The sequence below is a fragment of the Vicugna pacos genome, chromosome 8, assembly GCF_048564905.1.
Source record: "Vicugna pacos chromosome 8, VicPac4, whole genome shotgun sequence".
Lineage (NCBI taxonomy): Eukaryota > Metazoa > Chordata > Mammalia > Artiodactyla > Camelidae > Vicugna > Vicugna pacos.
The window spans coordinates 35630997-35655385 of record NC_132994.1 but is presented as its reverse complement, the minus strand read 5'-3'; the positions used below and the strand labels follow the sequence as shown (position 1 = coordinate 35655385).

Sequence of the window (24389 nt, the reverse complement as noted above, 5' to 3'; positions counted from 1 at the left end):
CTCAAGCCACCAAGCCCAATTTATCTTCTTGTTCACAGTAGCTTATTTAAAAGGATGTGAATAATATTCTATACAATTTCATAACGTAATATACACTAGGATACACATGCCTTTAATGAAGCTCTGGGATGTTTTGACCACTTCTATGATGTATTAAAAGTGCATTACCAGAGCAGGGATGGGGCGCAGGGTATAGCTCAGTGGTATAGGCTGCTTAGCATGCAAAAGGTCCTAGGTTCAATCCCCAATACCTCCACGAATGAATGAATGAATAAATGAAATAAATAAACAAACTTAACTACTTCTCCCCAAAAAAGTAATTTAAAAAAAAGTGCATTAAGGACATAAATGAAGACCCTGTATTGTTGCTGGCTTTTATTTTTGTAACGGACAAAGTACTGATACCTGAAATTCCATTAAAAGACAGACCTTCCCTTGTGTGTCAAATTTAGCAGTGGTTTTAGTAGTTTTAACTTCTTCTATTTTAAAGCTTCTGTGAATCTTTTCTTGGCCTCACCCTTTGGTGGAGGGGAGGAGAAATGGCTAAAAGTAAAAGGGAAAGGAAAGAAAGATCAGAAGCAGCTGGATAATCAGATAATTGAAAACAAACTAAATTTGGGGTAAGTTCTTTCCCTCTCCTTTCTCTCTTGATTTGGGTAATAATCTCTCTACTTTGGATTATGTTCAATATGAAGAAAACAAATAGCAGCATTTAACTTATAAAACAGGAACTAAATTTCATGAAATCACGTATAGTTTGGTATTAGTATTAACATCCTAGAAAATACAAGGTACTTGGTATATACATTAAAAAAAACCTGCTTTCCTCAACTATTAAAATTCAAAGTTAAACTTAAGATAAGCAATTTAGCACCTCTGTTGAAATGAATATATATTCTCCAATCTACATATGTTGTATTCTGAAGTCCAAGGATAAATGGAAATTAAAATGCACTCCCCATAAGTGATATAAATGGTGGCTCAAGAGCAACTACAACAAAAAGCTTTAAACTAGCTTTCAGTAATACTATATAGTACTTCTTTTATGAAGATACATCCAAATACTTATTAGACACTATTATCAGAAATTTAAAAATTACATAGGAAAACAGGATATTACCAAATCTCAAATGAGAGGGTTGATTAAAATGAACCAAAAAAAAAAAACAACACTCTTAAGACAACATCCCATCTGCAGAAAATGTGATCATCTTTATATCAAGATTGGTTGAATTGCTGGGGTAGATCTTCCTGATAGAGAGGGGTCAAGGTGTGTGTTTTTGGGACAAATGGTACGAAAAATACCCACCAAGCTGAGACGGTATCTTGAGGCTGAAAAATGAAGCAGGCAGCTCCACATGATCAATGGCTTAGCTTATTATAGAGTAGTTCACTCACAGGATGGGACTGGGTGGGTGACATCCGGAAGCATTTGCTGCTGCCATTGGGACAATTTTATAGTTAACCTAGGGTATGGGGGTACGTGCTCAGAGACAGGAAGTGCATTCCTAAAACAAGATTTACAAATGGGTAACCAGTCTCACGGGCGCCGGGAATACGTCAGCAAAGATCTTCATCATTGTTTGGAGAATAACAGCACAGAGGCCTCCTGGACGTAATGATCATTAAACAACATCTACTAACTACAAATCCCCTGACAACAGAAGAGATTTACTACACAATACAGCCCTAGGAAGGGTCAGTTGAAGGACAAGAGGAACTGATGGGGCCCAAGATGGCATCAGTCATGCTAACAACCATACAGTGTGTCAGGACCCTTCCTGGAAGTGGTTGGTGAGAAGGTCCCATTGCTTCAGCTCCTGAATCACTATCTTCGTTAGTGTTAGCTGGACCAGTCAAGGGGAGCCATTGGGGAAGGACTGCAACCACTTCTGAGGTCCCTTTCTTGACTGCCTGTCTCCCCAACTACTGTCCATCTACTTGCAGATGGCAGAATATGAATGATTTTAATTTAGCCCTATCTCCCCATTTAGACATAAAATGCAAATGTCTACTTCAGATCCAGAACTGTGTAGTCTGATTAAATGTATAATCAAGCACTAAGTGTAAATGAGTGTTATCAGCGCTCCCATTTTTATGCGGAAGAGAATATTAGCCATCTGGAGGGGCTGGAGAGGGAAGGCTAAGGAATGAGTTTCTAAGAGAAGGGAAAGGATACAGAATGTAAAACTGAGATTCCAGCTTTTGCTTAGTGTCAGCAAACTCAGAAATGCATGCACATATAGGCACTAAGGAGCTCCTTAACGTGGAACTGAAAACAAAAGCATTTCTACATCATATAACACATGGTTTATGTATGTTAGTGCTTTTACAACATAATCGGCTTACACTTGTATAAAGAAGCTTCTTTGTCAGGGACTCAATCAAGGAAACTAAATCCTACATTTAGGGAAAACAAGTGTGCAATACTAGGATGAGGAAGTAGAAAGCTCTTCCCAGTTATCCTAGGCACAGGGCCAGTCTTCAAGAAAATTTCAAAACAAGCTGTTTGGCTTTGTCTTACTCCTACTTGGTATGCAAACACCCAGGGCCTTCATGTGACCTCTAGCTGCCTAGAGCTGCTCAGTGCCCTAAAGTGTTCTGTGTCTTAAAACTTACCTGATCTTTCCTTCCTCATTTTTATCCCTGTCAAACTTCCTTTCTTTCAAAGAAAGGGGACAGGGCTCCACTTAGCAGCAAAGTCTCTTAAAATATTCAGTAGAAGGTAATATATCAATGATCAGATACTGGACATCTCTTTCAGACCTATGTTTTAAGACAAAAAGCTTAAAATCTCAAAACAAATCTCTAATTGGTAGAAATTCAGGCAAAGTAACAGGAAAGAAAAAAATAAAAGTCAGGTTGTGAGTACATGTTGTGATATGGGTTCAACTTTCTAGGTAGCTCCAGGTACTGAGTGTGTATACAGTTACTTTGGACCATTTCAACTTTCCATGACTTCTTCCCTTTACCTAAAGCTTAATCCAAAATTCTCTAAAATACCAATGGTTGTTCTGGAGATCCTTCCTCACTCACCTACCCAATGAGGTAGGGGACTTTGTGTATGTGTGTGGTGGGGGATGAGAGGGAAATTCATATCATAGAGAGAAAATGGCACACCACGGTATAGTTTCAAGTAAGAAGATAACTTTCAACCTAATACTAGTGCGTTATTGTTCATAACATACATAATGTAGTTTAGGTAAATTACCAAGTTATAAAAATATAAAACAAAACTTTATAAGAAATTCAGAAATAACTGATGCTTGATAATTCTCTTAAGTAAAGACTACAATTAAACTGTAGTTATTGGCTAAGTTCCATCAATTCTTCTTAACTCTCTTTGACTTCTCCTGGTCTTCTGCTATCCTCTCTGCAGGTCGTTTCTTCAACCCCTTCATTTTCCTGGTTTGTAGCTTGCTTAGGTCTTGCTTCTGCATATGAATCCTTCCATAAGTTGTACCAAAAGTATCATGAGAGATATTTTTCTTCTTCTTTGGCTATGAAACAAGAATATTTAAATACATATTTAATGGTGTCTAGTAGCAGGAACTGGTATCAATTTCCACTGGTGAGCACCAATGGAAATACAGAGTCTATAGCCTTAAAGGCCTTTTGCTCAAACTTAGGTATACATACAAATCACTTGAGGATCTTGTTTAAAAGCAGTTTCTAATTCAGTAAAATTAGAGTGGGATCTGAGATTCAGCATTCCTAACAATTCCCAGGTAAACTGTCAGACCACACTTTGAGAAGCAATAATACACAGTACACTAAACACTATCGTGCACTGAGAGAATTTCCTGTGTTTAGCTTAAGGAATTGTGACTATCATTTCCATCTTTGTTGGCATTCCAGAGATGCCATTTCTAATTGTTTTTTTAAAACCATTCAAAAGTCCAAATCCATTTTATGCATGCACCCGGGTTAGTACATCCTATGCTTAAATCCCTCCTCACAATGCCCAAAATGATTCTCTTTTTGGCTGAAAACTTTTTGGTAGTCTTGGCTACCAGAAAACTCCCAGCAACACCAGATGCCTGGTTTCTACAATTCTATTATCCTTTACAGTGGGCATATTTGCATCTTCCTTCTTTCCTTGGCTTTGATAGTCTAATTTTATCTACTTTATTAATCTCTTTATGTATGTTCTTTAAGGTAATAAGGCACAAATCCTTTTTGGGAATAAGACTGGAGTATATAAATAAGCATTGCATCAATCTGCAAGTCATGTACCTTGAGGGCTTTGGGCATTTTCATAGATAACTTATAAAGGTCATCTGATGCTAGGTGTGTCCTCCTCAGAACCAGATCCAGTGAGGGTCCCATCTCTTCCAGTTCAATTCGTGGTGTTCTGCAGCCAGATTTCTTCAACAGCAACCTTTACAAAACAGTAAAAAAGAAATGTTGCTCTGACTTTGATAAAAGTCCCATCCCCACTCTACCCCCAAACATTTTTGTTCCCATGTTCAAGAGAACAAAAATCAGTTCCATAAATAATATAAAATATTTAGAAAGGCTAAGCTTATTAAATACTTGTACATTTAGGCCAAGTATATTCTTTGGTTTGCTTATTTTTAAAAATCAAAACCAGAAGTATATAACACTGTTGAGAAACAGCAAATGAAAAAGACAATTCTTCTAAGAAATGAAATCCTTTGATTTTACTTCTTCATCTTACATAAGTATAAAAATAATTTTAACTAGGTCTTTGAAACATCATATTTACATGATTAACAAATTCTTTTTTCTCTAAGACCCATTCAGCATCAACTTTTCTCCACAGAACATTTACTGCTCTCTATAGATTGGAATGAACTCAAAAATCTTAATAACAAAACCACAACTTTCTGGATACCATATGTCCAAACAGCACTGGATCTGAGAACATACGAGGGATACAGTGGGAAAAAAAGAGATTCTCACAAATTCTTTTAGTGAGTTATACCACAAGAACAGCTCAAAAAGCTGAAGGTTATTTGAGTTGAAAGACTCAATTTGTTATGGTGGCCAGATCTCCACATGGAAAAAAAAAAAGGACTGAATAATAATGTTTAAAAAGATCGGCCTTTTCACATAAAAGCTGGAGTGTAAAGAGGCAATAGTTGACATGAGAGAAGAGAGAACAGGAGAGGAAAGCAGAGTAAGGAAGACACAGGAGAGAAGCAAACACCAGGAAGCAGGAGTGAGGGTGCAAAAGCTCATTAACAGTCCTGCATCACATGCAGACCAACCAACACAGTCCACTCATGCGAGGGATATTTACTAGCTATGGGAAGGGTCATAATGATAGATATGCTGTATTAGACACAGTAAATTAAACCCAACTGAACAACTAAAAACAAACAAATAAACAAACAAATAAATAAAAACACCCCCCACAGCCTAGGATATGTAAAGAGCAAAAATGTTAAACAAACAAACAGATACTAATGTAAAAGATAAAATAAATACTGACATGGGACATGAAGGAAAGAAGCAGAGAGTAAAAGAACCTAATCAAAAGCCCTTAGTACACTCTTCTTACAGTGGTGCCAGAAGAGACCTGAGAAAGCCTGTCCCAGGCTCACTGGAGGGGAAAACACTAGCAGAAGCTAAAGTTGGCTGACATCATGGGATCTTCCCTAATAGCTAACTCAAAGCCTACCTCTGTAGGGACCATTTAACTCTTAAATCACAGGTCCTTCTGAAGTTGCACCCACATTTTCAGTACCTCCAAATAAATGACATTTATCATGCAGAACTCTCATCAAGATAAATCTTGATTAATATCTTGTGTTCAGTAGATTGCTTAAGAAATTGGGGAAACTGCATAAATAAAATTGCAATGAAAAAATTTTCTACCACTTAAAATGCTGATTTTCAGCTAAATGGAAAATTTGTCAATCCAGAACAGTTCATGGCATGCCTGATGGTTGGCAGATTACCCAAGTACCTCTTTATTTATACAAGCGTCCTCCTAACAAAGTAATCTTTTTAATTTTGTTGTTGTTGTGGTTTGGGTTTTTTTGGGGGGGGCATAACTTCTGTTTATTTTTAGAGCAGGTGCTTGGGATTGAACCCATGACCTTGCGCATGCTAAGCATGCAATCTACCACTTAAGCTATACCCTCCCCCCCCTTTTTTAAACACCCTTATTGTGGTATGGTTACTGTGCAGTAAACTACACGTATTTCTAATGTACAATTTGATGAATTTTGATAGATGTATCAAAGTAATATTTTGAGTGGTATATAAAATTAAGATTATTTCCAAATAACTACACATAACTACATATATTGCTATTTATTGAATGAAATTACCGTGCCATACTGTCTGTGTGAATGATCTTACCTTAATCACTTCACTGAGTATGTTTATTATTCTATTTTTACTTCATAGAAAATAGAACGATGTATAGCACAGGGAACTATATTCAATATCTTGTAGTAACTTATGGTGAAAAAGAATATGAAAACAAATATATGTATGTTCCTATATGCCTGAAGTATTGTGTTGTACACCAGAACTTGACACAACATTGTAAACTGACTATATTTCAATAAAAAGATATTTTAAAAAATAGAAGGAAACTTTCTCCAATTTTCAGTTCTCTGCATATAGTTTCTGGTGTTGGGGCTAATATTTTTTCTATTAATAGTTCTTAACAGTGAAATCTAGAATCTAAAATCATTGATTGTTAATCCTTTGAAAAACAACCTGGGGAAATACATTAATAAGAGAATTTATAAAGGATTTTTGTGCTCAGACTAAGGAAAATGAAGAAACTAGTAGACACTGACTCTTTAATAACAAGCAAAGTTAAAACCCTTTCCTTTACTCTTATCCCATCATACACATTGTACTTTTTTTTGAAGACAGACATTTCAGTTCCAGGCTTTCCTATCTCCAGCCAAATATCTACTGCCCCAAACTTTTGTATCACATGCCTAATCTCCATCTCAGATCCTAACCTCAAGTTTTGTTTTTTGTTTCCCTGTAAGCTCTAAATCAAAAGTGATTTTCGGTTCTGCAAGACTACATGGTATAAGATGCAGGAACAGAAAGACAAACAGAACTTAGTTCTTTTCCTCTCAGACGTATTTAAGCTATTCAATATGTTAACTGGTTACATATTTAAATACGATTTGCCTATTTCTTGAGAAAGACAGGAATTACGACTCTTGTTTAAACTGTAATTTCCTTATTATTCTCCCTTCCGTATCTATTGACATTCTGTTTTTATTACTTAAATTCCTTGCCTAGAATGCTGTGTTTGCTTTTTAAGGTATGCAAATACTTTCTGTTTTGCTTATTTTTCCCCATAAAACCTAACCAATGCCATAGCAAAGGTATATGTGGCAGTTACTAAAGATTCTCTGTTTCATAGTAATAGTTCTGGCCCTATGGTGAATAAAATTCTCCAAGTAATTAATTATAGGAAATGCAGGAAGATGTCAGGAACTCTATAATTTATTTCCCCAAAAGGTCAGGTCGAAGACTATCAATGTAATTCAGTGTTCGGAGTTCCTTTCATACCAGAAGCTCAAAATCATTTTATAAGCCTTATTGATCTTCACAAATTAGTGTCAGTATTAAATATTATCTTTTACCAGCTGCTTAAGGGTTGGTTCATAGCAAAAGAAAGAGGGCAGGACACCCAAGAGCAGCCTGTGGGAATGCCTGAGAGGCTCCACTGTCAGACACACTTCTCAAGCACCTTCCCACCTTTATCCACACCCCTCTCCCTCTTATAAATGAGAACCATCCATCTCAGAAGGACCCCAGAATCACCTAAATGGTATCACTATACTTTGTAAAGGTAAAATAGAGGCCCTGAGAAGTGACTTGTCTATGTCATGTGGCGAAGCCTAGCACAGAGCCAGGTCACTGGGCTCAGAGGTGATGCTCATTCCTGGGACCACCTCTTCCCTCCCCTCCCAGGCATGGCATGGCTCCTGGGGGCTCATCCACGTCAAGGGATTTTTTTCCCACTAGCGGCTCGCTCTCAATCACACTGCCATTTTCTATTTCAAATCAACAGCTAATAGGTATTACAGGGTTTATATGAAACAACTGAGACTAAAATTTCACACTACCATCTCTGATTTTAAAAATTTCAATCTTTTCTTCATCATGGGAGATGCCATGCTAACCTAACAGTGATTCCAGCAATTATACGCTTCTTAAAGTAAGTGGATGGATGGATATGTGCAGTTACACTGCCAACTTACCCTTGTTCGTAAGTCTGATTTGCTAATTTTCTGTCCATTTTGTTTTACTTTCTCTGCATTTCTTTCTTTTCAAATTAATCTTTCTTCTCACTAAATACAAGTTCTGATACAAGTGAATACTTTCTTTGAAACTGTCCACTGTGAGTTTTAGGTTATTGTCATTATTCATTTCTCATTCTCAAAGATGTTTATATTCCTAGCTTCTTTGTATCCCCAGGGTCTTCTTGTTTAGTATGTTTTGAAAAAGATTTTTTTTTATGTTAGTGATTTTCATCTTTTAATTCTTGCTCTATAAATAGCAGTGACCTACTATGTAACATTATTAAAAGCCCCAAAATCAAATTTGGAAATTCAAACAGACTTAAAGGGCTTTTAATCTCAACTAGTTAAAAATGAGAATAAAATCCCTAATTACATCTTGCAGTCATGTGGATATTTTACTGCATTTTGCCTTACTACTACTATTATTATTATTTAACTAAGAAAAAAACTCACACTTTCCACTGTGAAAAAAACAAAATTAAAACCATGGATGATGTACACCAGAAACTAACACAACATTGTAAATCAACTATACTTCAATAAAAATTTTTTTTAAAAAACCACCAAAAACAACCATGGATAAAATGCTCAAGTCCGCAAATGGTTGCACAAATAGCACTACTGTACGGGAAACACCGTCCACACTGGGCTGTCAGCCCTCAGGCAGCACTGCCATGCTGCAGTGCAAAACAGAGATCAGTCTGAATTCGACGTACAAAGGAAGGCAGTTTGTGGGGGTCAATGTATTCTCTAGAAAAGTGTGGGCTCCATTACCAGTGCCAACACTATTTTAAATAAGAGAAAAAAGTCAGGCTTACCTCAAAAGGCACAGTTGTAGCATGTCATTAAGGTTTTAAGTGAAAACAAAATCAGCTTGTTAGGACTTATATTTATACTGAGGTGGGAGTAGGGTAGAAAGGCCTGGACTAGAGAAAGAAGGTAAAATGAATCTAGCCACTGATATCTCCTTATTCCTTTCAGACTCCACTTTTCAGACTCGGGGTTTTGAGAGTTGCTTTGGCTGGCCTAAAACTTGTGGTTTGGCACTCTAAATCCAGTCAAGAAAAGTAAGAAGACATTGCATAATGGTAGGGAGGGTCAAGACTGAATCAGTGTTCAAAGCTCAGAAGGAGCGTAGCTTTCATTGCTCCAGAGCCCTGTAAAAGTAGGGTTTCCGAGGCAGAAGTTAGCAGGGGGATGGCAGACTTGAGGGTCAGCAAGCACAGAGCTGCTGTGTCACTACTACCCTGCAAACTCTCCAAGCAGGCTTTTGGCCAGACACCAATTCTAAGTTTGAGCTCTATAAAACAGTCACATTAAAATGCTAACCTTGAGGATTAATAAAAACATGCTAAGAAATGCACTTACTTATAGCTTCGAAAATAAATCTTCCCATTCAATGCAGTGAAGTGCAGAACATAGTCTAAACCAGCCAGGCGGATGTTTGATATTGTAGGGCCTCTGAAGAAATCTAAAAGCACATATTAAGTTGTTGAAAACAAAAAAACAAAACACAAAGAAAACCCCACAAAACTTGACACACCTTTAAAATTCAGTTGTTCAAACTTTGACTATTAAATCAAACTAGCCTTTGTTTTACGGTGGAGGCCAATAAGCAAGAAAATTCTACAAAGAAATCTCAACTACATGAGCAAAGAAAAGCAAACTAAGTGTCAAAGCCCGAAAAGAACCATCAAGATCAATGAGTAGGCTGTTTTCCCACAGAGTGGCAATCATATCAAGTGAGATGATTTTGAATAATACACAAGTAGAAATAATTTACAATACATTCTTTATGTTATTACATCATTTTCCATTCAGAGCAGGGACATAAAAGTTTCCTTTTCAAAAGAAGAATCAATTTAAAGAAAAATCTCCAGTGAATAATACTATGGATATTACATGGACTTGGCTGAAGTTATAAAGGGGGCACATGAAGAAAGAAGCTTGGAAAATAGCAGTCAAGTTTGGTGACTTCATTTTACAGATAAGAAGATTAAACCTGGAGGAGGATAAGTGGAAATATATGAATAACATTTAGCTAAGAAAAAAATTATGCACAAAAAGCCATCCAATTAATTACTTAGAAAGAGCTGCCCCAAGAAAGATGATGTTGTGAACAAGAAAAATCTCATTCTGTCCCAATCTAAAGCCAACCAGCATTTTTCTTCCCTCTTCCCATTAGCTCATAAAATGGGAATTATCTCCATGTGCATGGACATAAACATCTTTCGTTGCTTGCTTTTTCCTTCTCATGGTTACCTAAAAGAAAATTACAGCACTACTGTACATAAAATGGATGCAAGTGTGAGTGCACCTGTATACACCACCCTTCCCTACTACCCCAAACAAAAATCCCTCACGGATATTTTTGTAAACCAAATATGCACTTTTTCAAGGTATTTTGATCCAAAATTTGATCACAATTAATGAAGAACTTTCCCATGATTCTGCCAAAGCCTGACTCTCCTTCGGTGGCCAACTTACTAAAGTAAACACCCACTCACTGTTGTGGCACCATTACTGAAGTCAGAGTCATTCTGGGGAAAAAGATGTGTACATTCCAGTCCTCCCTGAAATAGCTTTTGTAATGCAAACTTCACAGGCATAGGTGCTTTTTTCCATAAGCTTTTAAGACATAAGAAAAGAATGAAATGAGATAGAATGTTTAAGAAGACTGACCCTTACCTCACACCATACACAAAAATTAACTCAAAATGGATCACAACCTAAATGTAAGATCTAAAATTATCAGACTTCAAAGGAAAATATAAGAGAAAAATCTCTGCAATCTTAGGATAAGCAAAGGTTTTGTTTTTTAAACAAAACACTGTAAAAACATGCTATTAAAGAAAAAAAAGGATAAAATAGACTTCACAAAAATATAAAACTTCTGCTTTTTAAAAAATATCACTGTCTGCAGATGACATGATACTAAACTTAGAAAATCCTAAAGATGTACCCTCCAAAACACTAGAGTTCATCAATGAATTCAGTAAAGCTGTAGGATACAAAAGTAATATACAGAAATCTGTTGCATTCCTATACACTAACAGTGAATTACCATAAAAAAAATTAAGGAAAACAATCCCATTTGTCATTGTAGGGGATAGAAGATGTAGAAGATAAATTGGTTATAGTTAGAAAGAAAGCCCCAGTTTGGACTTTTTTTTCAATTCCAAGTGAAAATAACACCTCAGGTGTGGCTGTGTCCATGAGTAAACACACTGGGAAAGGGCATAGGGGGCTGACCTCACTCCCTCCCGCTATCACTGCAGTATGTGGTTACTCCTGTAGATGGGAAAGATCAGGTGATCTGCAGTCAGAGAAGAGATCAGATCCTGATTCTGCCACTTACTACCTCTTTACTCTGGACAAATGTTAACTGGTCTCAATTTCTTCATCCATAACATAGGAATAATATTACAGTAACGAACTGAATGTTTGTTTAACCTCTACTGTGGCTATATTTGGAAATGAGGCCTCTAAGAAAGTAATTAATGTTAAATGAGGTATGGAGTTAAGAGTGGGGCTTGACCCCATAGTATTAGTGTCCTTATAAGATGAGACACCAGAAAGCTTGAACCCCCCTTTCCTGTCTGTCTCTCCCTCCCTCCCTTCCTCTCATGCAAATACACAGAGGAAAAGCCCTATGAGCACATAGTAAGAAGCCAGCAAGAGAGTCCTCACCAAAAACTCAGACTTCTAGAACTGCAAGAAAATAAATTTGTTGTTTATAAGCCACCTAGTCTATGGTATTTTGTTATGGCAGCCTGAGGAGACTAATATAACTACCTTTGCAGAGTTGTAGAAAGGGTTAAATTCAATAAATTGCCAGACCTAACCTATGGTTATTTTCATTAATATATATACTCAAGTGGGTAGGAATTAGGAAATGAGAAAGGTTAAAAAAAATTTAAATGACAACTACAGATGTAGCAGTATATGACTACTGATGCAAAGGCAATGAAGGAAAAATAACCCAGTCAGGAAGTTAAATTTAAGGTTGGCTTTAAAGGAATACTTAATGAAACTAACCTATTACTTGATTCATTATCATCTTTACAAGTAGTCATACTAAAAAGTAACTATAAAAAGTAAGATGGACTGAATCAAAAAATACTGATTTTCTTCAAAAAAAAAAAAAAAGAAAAAAGAAAAAGCAGGACCCATTAAGATGAACTGTAAATCTATATAATATTTAAGCAAAACATAAGGAAAATTCAGAATAAATAAAATGGATATCTAACATGAAAATACTGACGTTAACTTCTCTTTCTAGTCAATTAAAAAAGGGAGGGGGCATTTTTTAGCAGGAAAACAGCCCTTGATAAAAACTTTTCCTACTGCTCTATTTCATTTGAACACACCAGGCAAACCAAGAAGTCTGCAACTTTCTTATTTTTTATTTGTATTAAAAACTCAACTTCGCTTAGTGCCAGACAAACTCACTCCATCCCTCTGCATTCCTTTCTTCTTTCCCCAGATTCCTTTTTGGTTTTCACTTCCTCACGCTATCACTGCAATATGTGGTTACTCCTGCCATCTAGTGGAAGCACAAAATAAGAAGATAAAGCCATTCAAACAAAAGCTATATAGCTCTGTTATAACAAATTATAATTATAGGGAAGAACAAGGGGGAAAGAAGCAGGAAATCTGGGCCAATGGAGTACAAGTACTAGGAATCTTGGCCCCAAAAACCCCCTTGATGTTTTGGGGTGTGTAATATTGAAAGAAATGTGGTCATTGTCTTCCATGTATCTTTTTAATATAAATTCATAGACAACACAAGTAAGAACCTACAGCAGAAAGACTGCAAGGGAATTATTCACCATGGACAAGATGAACAGCAGAGGCAGAAAAGCATAGGCTTTGGGTTTCAATTCTGGCTCACCTACCTAATAGCTCTTAACCTCTCCATACCTCCATTTCCCATTGGAAAAATGAAACGTCACCAAACTCAGCAGCTTTAGTAAGGATTGAACAGGTAATAATGATATTCAGTTTTTCAAAAACAGCCATTATTAAGAAGAGAAACGAGAAGCCCTGAAAATTGTAATCCCCAAATAAGATCATATATAATCCCAATAAGGAAAAATGAAAGCAATGTGTCTGCCCACAAACTTTTTTGGTTGGTTCAGATTTGTAAAGAGCATGTATACAACTTATTTATAATATATACCCACCAAATTTTCAAAAGTGATCTTAGGGGCAAAGTATAAAAAAATCCAAAAGGGCAACCAAAAAAGTTACGGCTTACCTTCTAAGAATGGTGCAAGAAAAGCTCAAATGGAATAAATTATTTAAACTTGAGAAAATGCTACTGAGTATCAGAAGAGTTCATATCTTTAGGGACAAACTAAATCACTTTCCAGAGTTCGAACAGAGATGGCAGATGTGATCACAGAGTACTAAGTATTAGTAACCTTTAACATGTTAATCTCCATGTCACTCAAATCTAGGTGACAGCTGTGTTTCCTCAGGGGCCCCGCTGCCCAGATATGGGTGCTACTTTTCCTTATGCAGCTTTTTACAAGTAATTTGCAACAGTTTTCATTAGTAGCACAAGTATTTAATAGTAACAACATGTAAGTATATACCCAGATAGCTAAAAATATTTTCTTTTGAACAAAATTACTTAATACTACGTCTCTTAAGATAGTCACTGAAACAATTTATATAAAGTTGCTGCCGTGTTTTGGGACGAGAACAATATGTTCCTGTCTTTTCTACATTTTTTCTAGCTTCCTATCAGTCCAAAGTTTGCCTGCTTTTCTGATAACAGAGGACGCACATTCTTCTGATTGTTTTTCCTTGCGGATTTTTCCTACTTTGCAAATTGTGAATCTCTTCTCCTTCATCCCTTTGAATATTACTGGACCTAATATTTGAAGAATATAACCATTCCTTAACTAAAAGCTCCCTAAATTCTGATATTTTAAGTTTTTACTTTGCCTTTGGCTGGTATACAATATGTGCATTTGTGACAGAAATCCCAATTAAGTAGATGTAGTGCTAATTTCCAGTACCATTGATACTTTTTCATAATGTCATTGCGTATGAAACCATCTGGTTACCTCTACTGATGCCACACTATCCTTTGTTATAATTAAGTATGGCAGGTGGTTTCATTTTTATAAGATTGCAGTGACAAGCAGATGAATTTGAACTGGTCCCATTATGGGTGCATGTTTTGCCAAAAGTTCTTATATCCTGAACATCTTTCCATTTCAAGATGACAATTCCATTGACATTGCATTGTCATCTTCTCGTGACACCATTTCACCTCTTTTTAGTGGATGGGACATAACATCTTTTGGCATAAACTTTATTATGCTGCACAGTCCCAACAACATGAGTTTTCAAACTCAAAAATTTTAGAACCAATTTGAAGCTGGTGTAGGAGTTATCTTCATACAAGATACAACCTTCATTCAGTAATTTTTCTGCAAGCTCACCACAAACATTTTGAGTTAATCCAATTTACCTGACTCTACTAGTCTCTGGTCCAAAATATATTTTTATCAACTGCATATAACCTTTTGTCAAACATAACTTAAATAATTTTATTCAGTATTTGTCTGTCTTATTTGGTATATAATGTCTAAATATAAGCCTTCCCCTTCAAGGAACCACTGTCTCATCGATTTTATGGTATCTGGGCCTGGTGAAAAAATGTTTTGATATAATTTTCAATCAAAGCATTAATCAATGGTAATATTTTTCCAAGCCTATCACCTCTTTCAATCATTTCATTATTTGCAAAGTGGAAATTTTATAATAATTCAAAACAATTACAAGACTTTATGGTACGTGGCAATGTGAAATTGTAAAGCAGGTCATTTGACCAATATTTAGTCATAACATTAGTTTCACTAGACCCATCCAAATCAGAAAAGCAAGGAATTTTTTACTTTCTTCAGAAGAAGTAGGTTTCCACCTCTTTATTTGACTATATTATGTATTTAAATGTTGAAGTAATTTTTGTTCTGCGTATCTGTTTGTCTCCTATACTGGAGGGTTTATTATTTCATCATCTAAAAACAGCAAAAGAGCTTAGCCTGGACTGATATCACAATGTAGTTCTGTCAGAAATCCACTTTTTCCTGTGAATATGAACGACTTCTGGCTGCCAGTGAACTCTTTCTACTGAGTACTGCCCAGCGCGCCGCCATCATCTATTTCTTCCTCTTCCTATGCAACTAATTGTTCTAAAACCTCCTCAGTTTCAACTTCAACATCGTCTTTCTCCTCATTCTCTAAGCTTGAACTTGAAAAAATTTAATTAATGTATCTTCTTCTGACATGGATCACTTCATCATCACTACTAGTGTCACTTTCAGCTGTATTTCTACATTGTCTGACAGATATTGTAAGGATAGCAAAAGTCACAGAATGACACTTGAAAAGATGCAGAATAGAACTGCCAAGCCGAGTCAAACAGAGCAGGTGAACAGAGTACCATCCTAAACAACTGCTTATCTATCGGTTCTACTAATCAGATCACATATCACTCTCGAGCTAACAAATATCAAAGTAATGCCACAGCGTCCCAGACTATTGTTACTGGAATTTATTCTGTGCAGAACAATGACATTCCAGGAAGAAATAAAACTATAATATAAAGAGGTTAAAAATTGGAAGTAAGAAAAGAAATTGTTTTTTAAATAATTCCAATTATACTGGAGAAACAAACAGATTAATTATAAGCACATATATTATTAGTGTGTCACACTGCTATGAAGTGTGAATTTGGGCTCCGCAGGAAACACACTGGACCCACAGCGGGCGATCAACGTGTTAAGAAATTATAGAAAACAGTAATGTCAGCTTTTTTAAAAAGGAGAGAACAAGTGGTTTAAAATTGGTAAATTTAAATCAATCCCAGACAGTAACTATACGTTGTATACTGGATTTTAAGAAGGAAGACTTGTGAACACATAGAAAAGGATGTAGTCATTACATATCATTAGGAATGAGTGTAGCTCACTAGGAATAAGTCATCTATAAAACAACCTCACAAGGTTACTGTGAGGATGAAGCAATATACATAAAGTACCCAGCACATGCTTGGCATTTAGGATGATGATGACAATGAAATAAAAGGAGCTGGGGAGGTCACTGAGGGCTTCCTAGGAATGAAACTTCATCTGAAATTTGCAACAATGGAAGAAACTAGATAATAAAAATGATTTAGTAAAGACAATAGGAATGTGCATAATATATTTTCAGCAAAACTTTTTTAGTAGAAAAGGAAGGAAATTGGTGGAGATCAAAAAAACAAATTACAAGAGGTTTTTAGTGTGAAAAGCCTTGTGTATAAGAGTAAGAAAAACTAATAGAGGTTTTTGAGTTCAATATGGATGAAGTATAAGCTTGAAAATTTAAATTTTCAAATTTCCAAATTTAACATAATGATGCAAATAATGACAGGAGGTGAGTGCAAGCATTTCATAAAGTATAAAATTCTATATAAATAGGTTGGTACCGATGTTAATCGTATCATCAAAAAGCAATAATGATCTATAGAGTTTAACATCCTTTTAACTCTCCCCTGCTGCTAGTGGGGGAATAAAAATAATAAAAAGGGAAAAAAGAGATAAAAAAGAAAAGGCTGTATACCTAGAATGAAGTGGCAAATGGCCACCACCAATGACAAGTCTTAGACTGCCTACCTAAGCTGTCTTGCAGATAAGTATTAAAATACTCACCAATAAGAAGACTTTTTAGCCTTTTGTAGTCTTCTGTTACATCAAAATCATCACCTGCAAATATTAACATAGGTTTTGTTCCCTCAGGACATTTACTATTCTAGGAAATAAAAGAAAAGTAATTATATAAAATTATCAAGTCTAAACTGTCTATATGTTGATTTTAAAGTAGTCAATACTTAAAAACAGTGATTCAGTTTCACATTTTTTATCTGTCCTAAAACTATGTTTATGAATATTGATTTTAGTTTTTTAATTTTTAGTTTGTTTTGTAATGGAGGTACTGGGGATTGAACCTAGGACCTTGTGCATTGCTAAGCATGCTTTCAACTTATTACCCTCCCCCTCGAATACTGACTTTAGATTTAAAAACCAGAGTGGGATTTTTTTTAATTTATAGATTTTTGTACTAGATCTATGGTCTGAGGGAGCAGAAGCCCAATTTGGACCCAGGAGCCACATTAGGACACTTTTCTTGCCATTCTAAGACTACTTACTACTTTCTATTTCATAATCCCATTCAATCAAAAGAGACACAAAGATCCAAGTCCTCATAGGACACTTTTCTTGCCATTCTAAGACTACTTACTACTTTCTATTTCATAATCCCATTCAATCAAAAGAGACACAAAGATCCAAGTCCTCAAGGGGATAACTGAGCCTGCAATTTGGTGGCTAGCAGTCAAAATACTGTAGGAACAGCTAAAGCTTCCAAGCTTTAGAATAGGGCTCACTTTGAAAACTGTGATATTTCTGGGGTTCCATAAAGTAGGTGCTGTGATAATTAAGGAGATGATAGCGTTTCAACTATGGGCCTAGACAAAGGGTTAGGAATCACTCTAAAGTCTAACTGCTCAGATGTGTTATACGCTACAAATATATTCCTCGTCTTAAAGTAAAGGTACAATGAAATTGCACTTTCAGTTTAGAGCACGCTAGAGTAAAAAAGATTTAAGCTACAAAACTGTACAGTACTCTTCACCACAAGATGTCACTATTGCCCAAGAGCAACCTCATAAAATGCTTATTTTTATGATCATATCTTACCTTAATGTCTTTTAGAGAAACAAACTTCTCAATACCTAATTCAATCATATCCAGCACATGGTAGTCATACATACGACCTAGAAAAATATATTTTCTTTTAACCATTTATTTTTCCCAAACAGCCACCTTATTTGTATCCACTTATCTGCATGTCAAAATGCTCTAATATCTGCCTCTTTCCTTCTTATATCTCCCAAGAATGTCGCTTCTTTCTTAAATTTTTAACTCTGCCTAGAATAAATTGGTGGCCCTGGTAAGGATCTTAGAGATCACTTACCCCAAATCCCTTAATTTATATAAGAGTAAAGTGCCAAAGAGGGTAAAGGGCTTGCCTAAGCCAGTGAGCATGCCAGTCCACACGCCAGTCCAAATTTCAAAACACAATACAGGCAAGGGTTCATTTTCAAATATATTCATTACACAGGTATTTATTAGGGAAGGGTTAATTCACATGGCTAAGTATGCTACTTTTCCCCCCTAAATCTAATACTGACTCAGGATATATATGCTTTACATTCAAAAAATTTTCTACAACTTGAGGTAGGGTGATATTTACATGCCCATTCTTTACCTGCAGACTGGTAAATAAAAAAAATTCTATTCAAATTCACAAGCAAAATAAAAAACCAGTTTAGGGCTTACTGGTTATTCCCGAATCCTCAATACCATCAATTAATCTGAGTCACAGAACTGACTGTAAATAAAAGTTAAAAAGTAAATGATATTTACCTATTACTAGATTATTTGGTCGCTTCTTATTATGGGAGCCAAACATGAATAAAGAACAATCTGACTTCTTTGAAAAAAATTCCTGTAAAACCAAAGAAATTCCATTCAATCAATGCACAAATATAAAAAACTTAAGTACTGTACCTCTGAACTAAAAAAATGTCTATCGGTTTTCTTCAGTGGAAGTTGAAGAAGACTTAATAAACTAGATAGGAATAAACAGAGGGAAAAGGTTTTATTTCTAGCTTTTTACTTCAAATTTGCTGATTTGAGGTACCCAGGGAAAAGATATAAGTTTAAGACTAAAATATATGAAAATTACTAGTTAATAAATAAAAGAGGCCATTTATTTTCAGCTATGCAGTTATTCTGGAATAGCATACCAAGTATTGCATTTGCAGAACAGATGCCTTCACTCATATGACATACTGCTATCATCAGTGGTCCATCCGTGCATTCAGAACACAAATATAATGGGTGCTTACATGAATTAATCAATATGGTGTTTTAGGGATGTTTATAACTGGACTTACGAATTTACAAGGCATGTAACTACTTTCTACTGCAAACTTCATCCACACAGCAATCTTGTCCTAGAATTTCCACACCATCTCACCTGTGACTAGTTCCATTTTGTGAACCCAACAAGGACTGACTGACAGATCTATGATGTTCCCACCAATAAGAGGTAGCTCCTCCATCTGGCTCTCAAAAGTACTGACTTCCACTACAGATTCAAGAGGAGTGGAAACACAGTTATAGGGTTCCAATCCTAGACAGCTCCTTTTACACCAGTGTCTATCTACACTGATGTCTCTTCACATTCCACATACTTGGATTTGGTTTATAGACATTCCCAATTTCAACACAAAAATTAGCTTGCATGTGTGCTAGTCCAGTTCTAGCCTAGTTGGAAAAGCTTCCTAATTTAATGACAAAAAAAATTAAATAACGTTGAAACAATCATAATCCTCAACATTCCTTTACTGACTGCAAGACCCCCTTGGGGTGTGGGCCCTTAGTTTGGTTATCATTCATTCCAGTGTTTTAATTAGAAGCAAATGAGGCAAACAGCTACCCACTTGCCTATCCACTCACTCCCCATGTAAAGGTGCAGAGTCAGAAAGTCCAAGAATTCTGGCTTTGCTATTTACTATGGGATCTGGCCAACCTTCCTTAGAATTAACTTTATCATATGTAAATAAAAAAAAATTTTTTAAAAAATCACCTCCCGCAAAATTCTCCAAGGACCATGTGAGATGTCATATGTCAAAGTATCTTCCTTAGACTGTGTCTGGCACAAAGTAGGTGTTCAAAAATTGTTTTTTAAATGTCCAAGTCAATGACAATCCTTCCTTCAAAAAAATTTTTGACATTCTGTTATGATTAACACCCCAAAGCTCTCCATAAACTATCTTTTACATATATATAATATTCATCTGTCATTCTTCTCCGTAAAGTCTGTCTTCTACTAAAATTCTAGAGCAAGAGCAGTTAAATTATCTGCAAAAGGCCAGACAGCAAATATTTTAGGCTTTTCCTATGCTTAAAAAAAAAACTTAAAAAAACGTAAAATCAGGGGGGTGTGCAGTGGAGGCAGTTATAGCTCAAGTGACAGAGCACATGCTGAGCATGCACGAGGACCTGGGTTTAATCCCCAGTACCTCCTCTTAAAGTAAATAAGTAAACCTAATTACCTGCCCCCTCAACAAAAAATTAATAAATTAATAAAATTTTTTAAAAAAAGTAAAAGCCATTCTTAGCTCATGGGTCTCACAGAAATGGATTTAGCCCACAGGAGATATATTTGCTAATTCTTGTCCTAAAGCACAGTTCCTAGACTGTAGTGTAAGAAATGTGCTATTGGGTGACGAGTGGTCAGAAAGAGGAATTCAACCAAATTCCCAACATGACCACTGTTTCCACAGCCATTCTGAGCTCTAGTGGTCTGAGATTTATTACAGTCAATGAAATATATCCTGTCTCTGGAATGAGGAGATCAACAAGAGGAAATGTCACAATTTCTAGTGTAAGAAAAGCTGTCCTAACAACACTGGATTGAAAAAGTACAGAATGCTACAGATTCTACAAAATAACACTGCTACAAAGTGGTCATTCAACCAAAAGTGTTATAGTGTCACAAAACAAAACCAGCTCTTGATAAGTCATGTACAGTATAGAAGAGGGAGAATTCTGGGTTAGACCCTATATTTTTACTTTCATGAGCTCTTCAACAAATGACTGTGAAAAACCCAAGACTGTGATGAAAGCAATTTTATTAAAAAAAAAACTCAGTATTTTGACAATATTTTTCTTAATCTATTATAATTGTCATTGCAGTTAGTTGCCACATTAGGATAAGATGTTCAATGTCAGTTTTCTAATTAATTGTTGTGATTCTATTCAGAAATTTTTTTCTTTTAAATTTACTAACTAAAAGAACAAGCAATGGTGTTCCTGTCAAGAGAACATAATCACATTCAGATTTTTTTAAGTCAACTTAAATAGCTTAACCCATGTATTTCCTTAAGATTTTCTTTAAAAAGAAACTAATATCATCACATACTCAAAGTCCATTCATCATTCGCCATTTACTATCTACCACCTTTTATCTTCTGATTTCATTCACTAGCCTTCTTCATTTAGTTTTGGTTGCCAATACACTCAAACAGGAATTTGATTAACTCTAGTGAAACAACTGACAATCGTTAGCAATAATTCAGGCAGTGTTTCTTGTTCTAAAAATACCCAAAAAAAGAAAAGTAAAACTTTTTAAAATCAAACTTGCTGTATAAAATGGATTTATAGCAAGCTTCCTTTTGACAATCCATTAATTATACACTTAAAATGTAATTTAACTTTAAAAAATTTTATCAATATACTTCCAAGCAGTGAATAATACATACTAGTCATAGTGAAATATAAGATCTATAGTTATACTTTAGTTTAACTAAGTTTAAGGAAATAAGTTTAAGTCTTATTTCCTCTGTATTTTACATCAAAATTCTCTCATATAGGAAGATGTCTAATTTAAAAAAATCATAAATTAGGAGTACTATTAAATGAATTAGTTTGAATAATCACTTATATGCTCTTAAATCAGAAAGATTCTTGTACTTACCAATGATGTCTGATCTTCAAATGGTCTTGTAATATTTTTCCTAATATAAAAAAGTGAACTTAATTTCACAAATCTCAATAAGTAATTTACCCATCACAATAAACTAATAGATTAAGATAATTTTATATTCGGATGTTAAAAAAAAAAAGAAGCTGGAACGATACTAATGCATTCAAACTTTTATTTACTGCCTACATGTGCCAGGCACCATTCTAGGAGCTGGGGATACGACAGTACCATGTCAAACAAGATCCCAGCTTTCATGGAGCCTGCATTCTAGTGGAAAAATAAACAATTTCAAAAAGTAGTAACTCTTGTGACAAAAATAAAATAGGGCATTGTGTTAGTGTGAAGAGTGGAAAATGACTATTTGTGCTGAGACCTGATAAATGAGTAGCCATGGAAAAGTTGTGAGGTTAAGAGTATTCTAGGAAGAGGGAATAGAATAAGCAAAGATTCTGAGATGGAAACAAGCTTAAACTATTCAAGAAACAGAAAAAAAGCAAATGTCACTGGGTCTTAGTGAGTAAAGAGATGGGTAACAGTGGGGTATGAGGTCAAAGATGTAGACACAGCCCAGATTAAGAAGGGCCTTGATGGTCAAGGTGAGGTATGTGGTTATTAAAAGAGTAATGGGAAGCATTGGGGGGTTTTAACCAAGAGAGTTATATGACTGGATTCAAATGTTTTTACAGGTCTGCTCTGTCTACTATGTGAGAATGGAACGTAGCCCAGCAAGAGTAAAGGGGTTAATAAGGAGTTATCGCAGGAATCCAGGAGAAAAAGGAAAAATATGGTGGGATGGATCAGGAATAATAATAGTGGAGATGGAGAAGCAGAGGATAGGGAAATGTAGAACACACTGTCTTTCATGCAAAACAGAGAGAAATAAGATTATGTATTTTTACTAGCTGAAATACACAAAAGAAATTCTAGTAAGATATATAAGAAACTAATGATGGTGGTTGTTCTGGGAAGAGTGTGTGTTCATATTGTCACTGTATAGTTCTGATTTTTAGTCATGTACTTAAAGTGTCTATAAAGCAGTTCATAATCTATGAATTTTAAAAGAAAATTATACATACAACACGATCTCAATTTTGTTTAAATAAAACAGATGTATAGATATGAAACCACGTGAGAAAATATGTCAAAATGTACACAGTGGTTATCTATGGGTGATTATTTACTCCATTATCCCAATTATCTAAGAGACATGTTACTTTTATAATCAGTAAAAAACAAAAAAAGTATTTTATGTGACAATGAATATATACATGTCCACATAGAACTGAAAACTTGTGCTGTACACTGGAATTTAACACAACATTGTAAAGTGACTATAACTCAATAAAAAAAGTTAGAAAAAAAGGTATTTTTAAAAAAATGATGCAAGGCAAACAAACCAGGAAAAATTACTGCAGCATTTATGATTAACAGCTAACAGCAATTCTTTTTTAAAATTAATTTTTTTTAAGTGGAGGTACTGGAGCTTGAACCCAGGACCTCATAATGCTAAGCATGTGCTCTATCACTGAGCTATACCCACCCTCCTAACAGCAATTCTCAAATAAGCAATTTTAGTACAAACATTTAATAGGTATTATACTGGCATTAAAAATAGTATCTAAAGGGGAGGAGGGTATAGTTCAAGAGGTAGAGTGCATGCTCAGCATGCATGAAGTCCTGGGTTCTATCCCCAGTTACCTCCTCTAAATATAAATAAATAAACCAAATACCCCCCCAAAGCATCTAAAGGACCACCTATCAACAGAAAAATGAAAAATGCTTACAATACAAATGAAAAAGGCACAAAAGAATTTTTAGGATACTGGAACTGTTTCTGTACTGTGACTGCAGTGGCAGACACAACTAAATGCATTTGTCAAATCCTTAAAAGAGTACACCACAAACAGTAAGTTTCACATATGTAAATTAAAACAACAACCAGGGTGCGATGGAAAACCAAAATAGAATACAAACTGTAATAAATAACCTTAACTATAGTATAAATGACTAACACAATCACACTGAAGGGGCGAAAAAACCTACACTGGAGTTACACTGGAAAACAACATTTTGACTGGATACTGTGAGGTTAAAGACAAAAAGAACTGTACATAAATTCCATACTCTAGTTAATAAAATTGTTTCTTACTGGGTTAGAAATTCTGAAACTACCAGAATTATACAAATAAGTAAATATATTATAATGAAAGTCAAGTTTCTTACTGTCAGAAGAAAAGCGTTAGAAGAAAAGGAGAAAGGCTGGAATGAAGTCTGTGGTGTTGGACTGGAATCAGAAGCATTAGCATGAACTCATGATTTTTTAGGAAGTATCAGTATCAACTCAGGGCTTTTTAATATATAAATAAATAAAAACAAATATCAATGTGCATGTGTACATAGGATAATAAAGTATGTAATTTTACTGCTGACAGGACCTAGTGACAATGACACTTCAGTAACCAATGAGCATACTTAGTGCCCAGATAATTATCAGCCTCCAATACATGGAATGAGGAC

General features: G+C 35.3%; 1 protein-coding gene across 1 annotated transcript in view; it reads right to left on the bottom strand.

Annotated features, from left to right (window-relative positions):
- Positions 1 to 360: 360 nt before the first annotated feature.
- Positions 361 to 24389, bottom strand: part of RPF2 (ribosome production factor 2 homolog) — a 30659-nt gene continuing 6630 nt past the window's right edge. The window contains exons 4-10 of the mRNA XM_006205661.4: positions 21864 to 21903; positions 18743 to 18824; positions 18014 to 18090; positions 16967 to 17066; positions 9624 to 9726; positions 4237 to 4381; positions 361 to 3500 (exon numbers count right to left, since the gene is read on the bottom strand). Of these exons, the coding sequence (XP_006205723.1) occupies positions 3324 to 3500; positions 4237 to 4381; positions 9624 to 9726; positions 16967 to 17066; positions 18014 to 18090; positions 18743 to 18824; positions 21864 to 21903 (724 nt within the window). The 3' untranslated portion in view covers positions 361 to 3323. The remainder of the gene's footprint in view (positions 3501 to 4236; positions 4382 to 9623; positions 9727 to 16966; positions 17067 to 18013; positions 18091 to 18742; positions 18825 to 21863; positions 21904 to 24389) is intronic.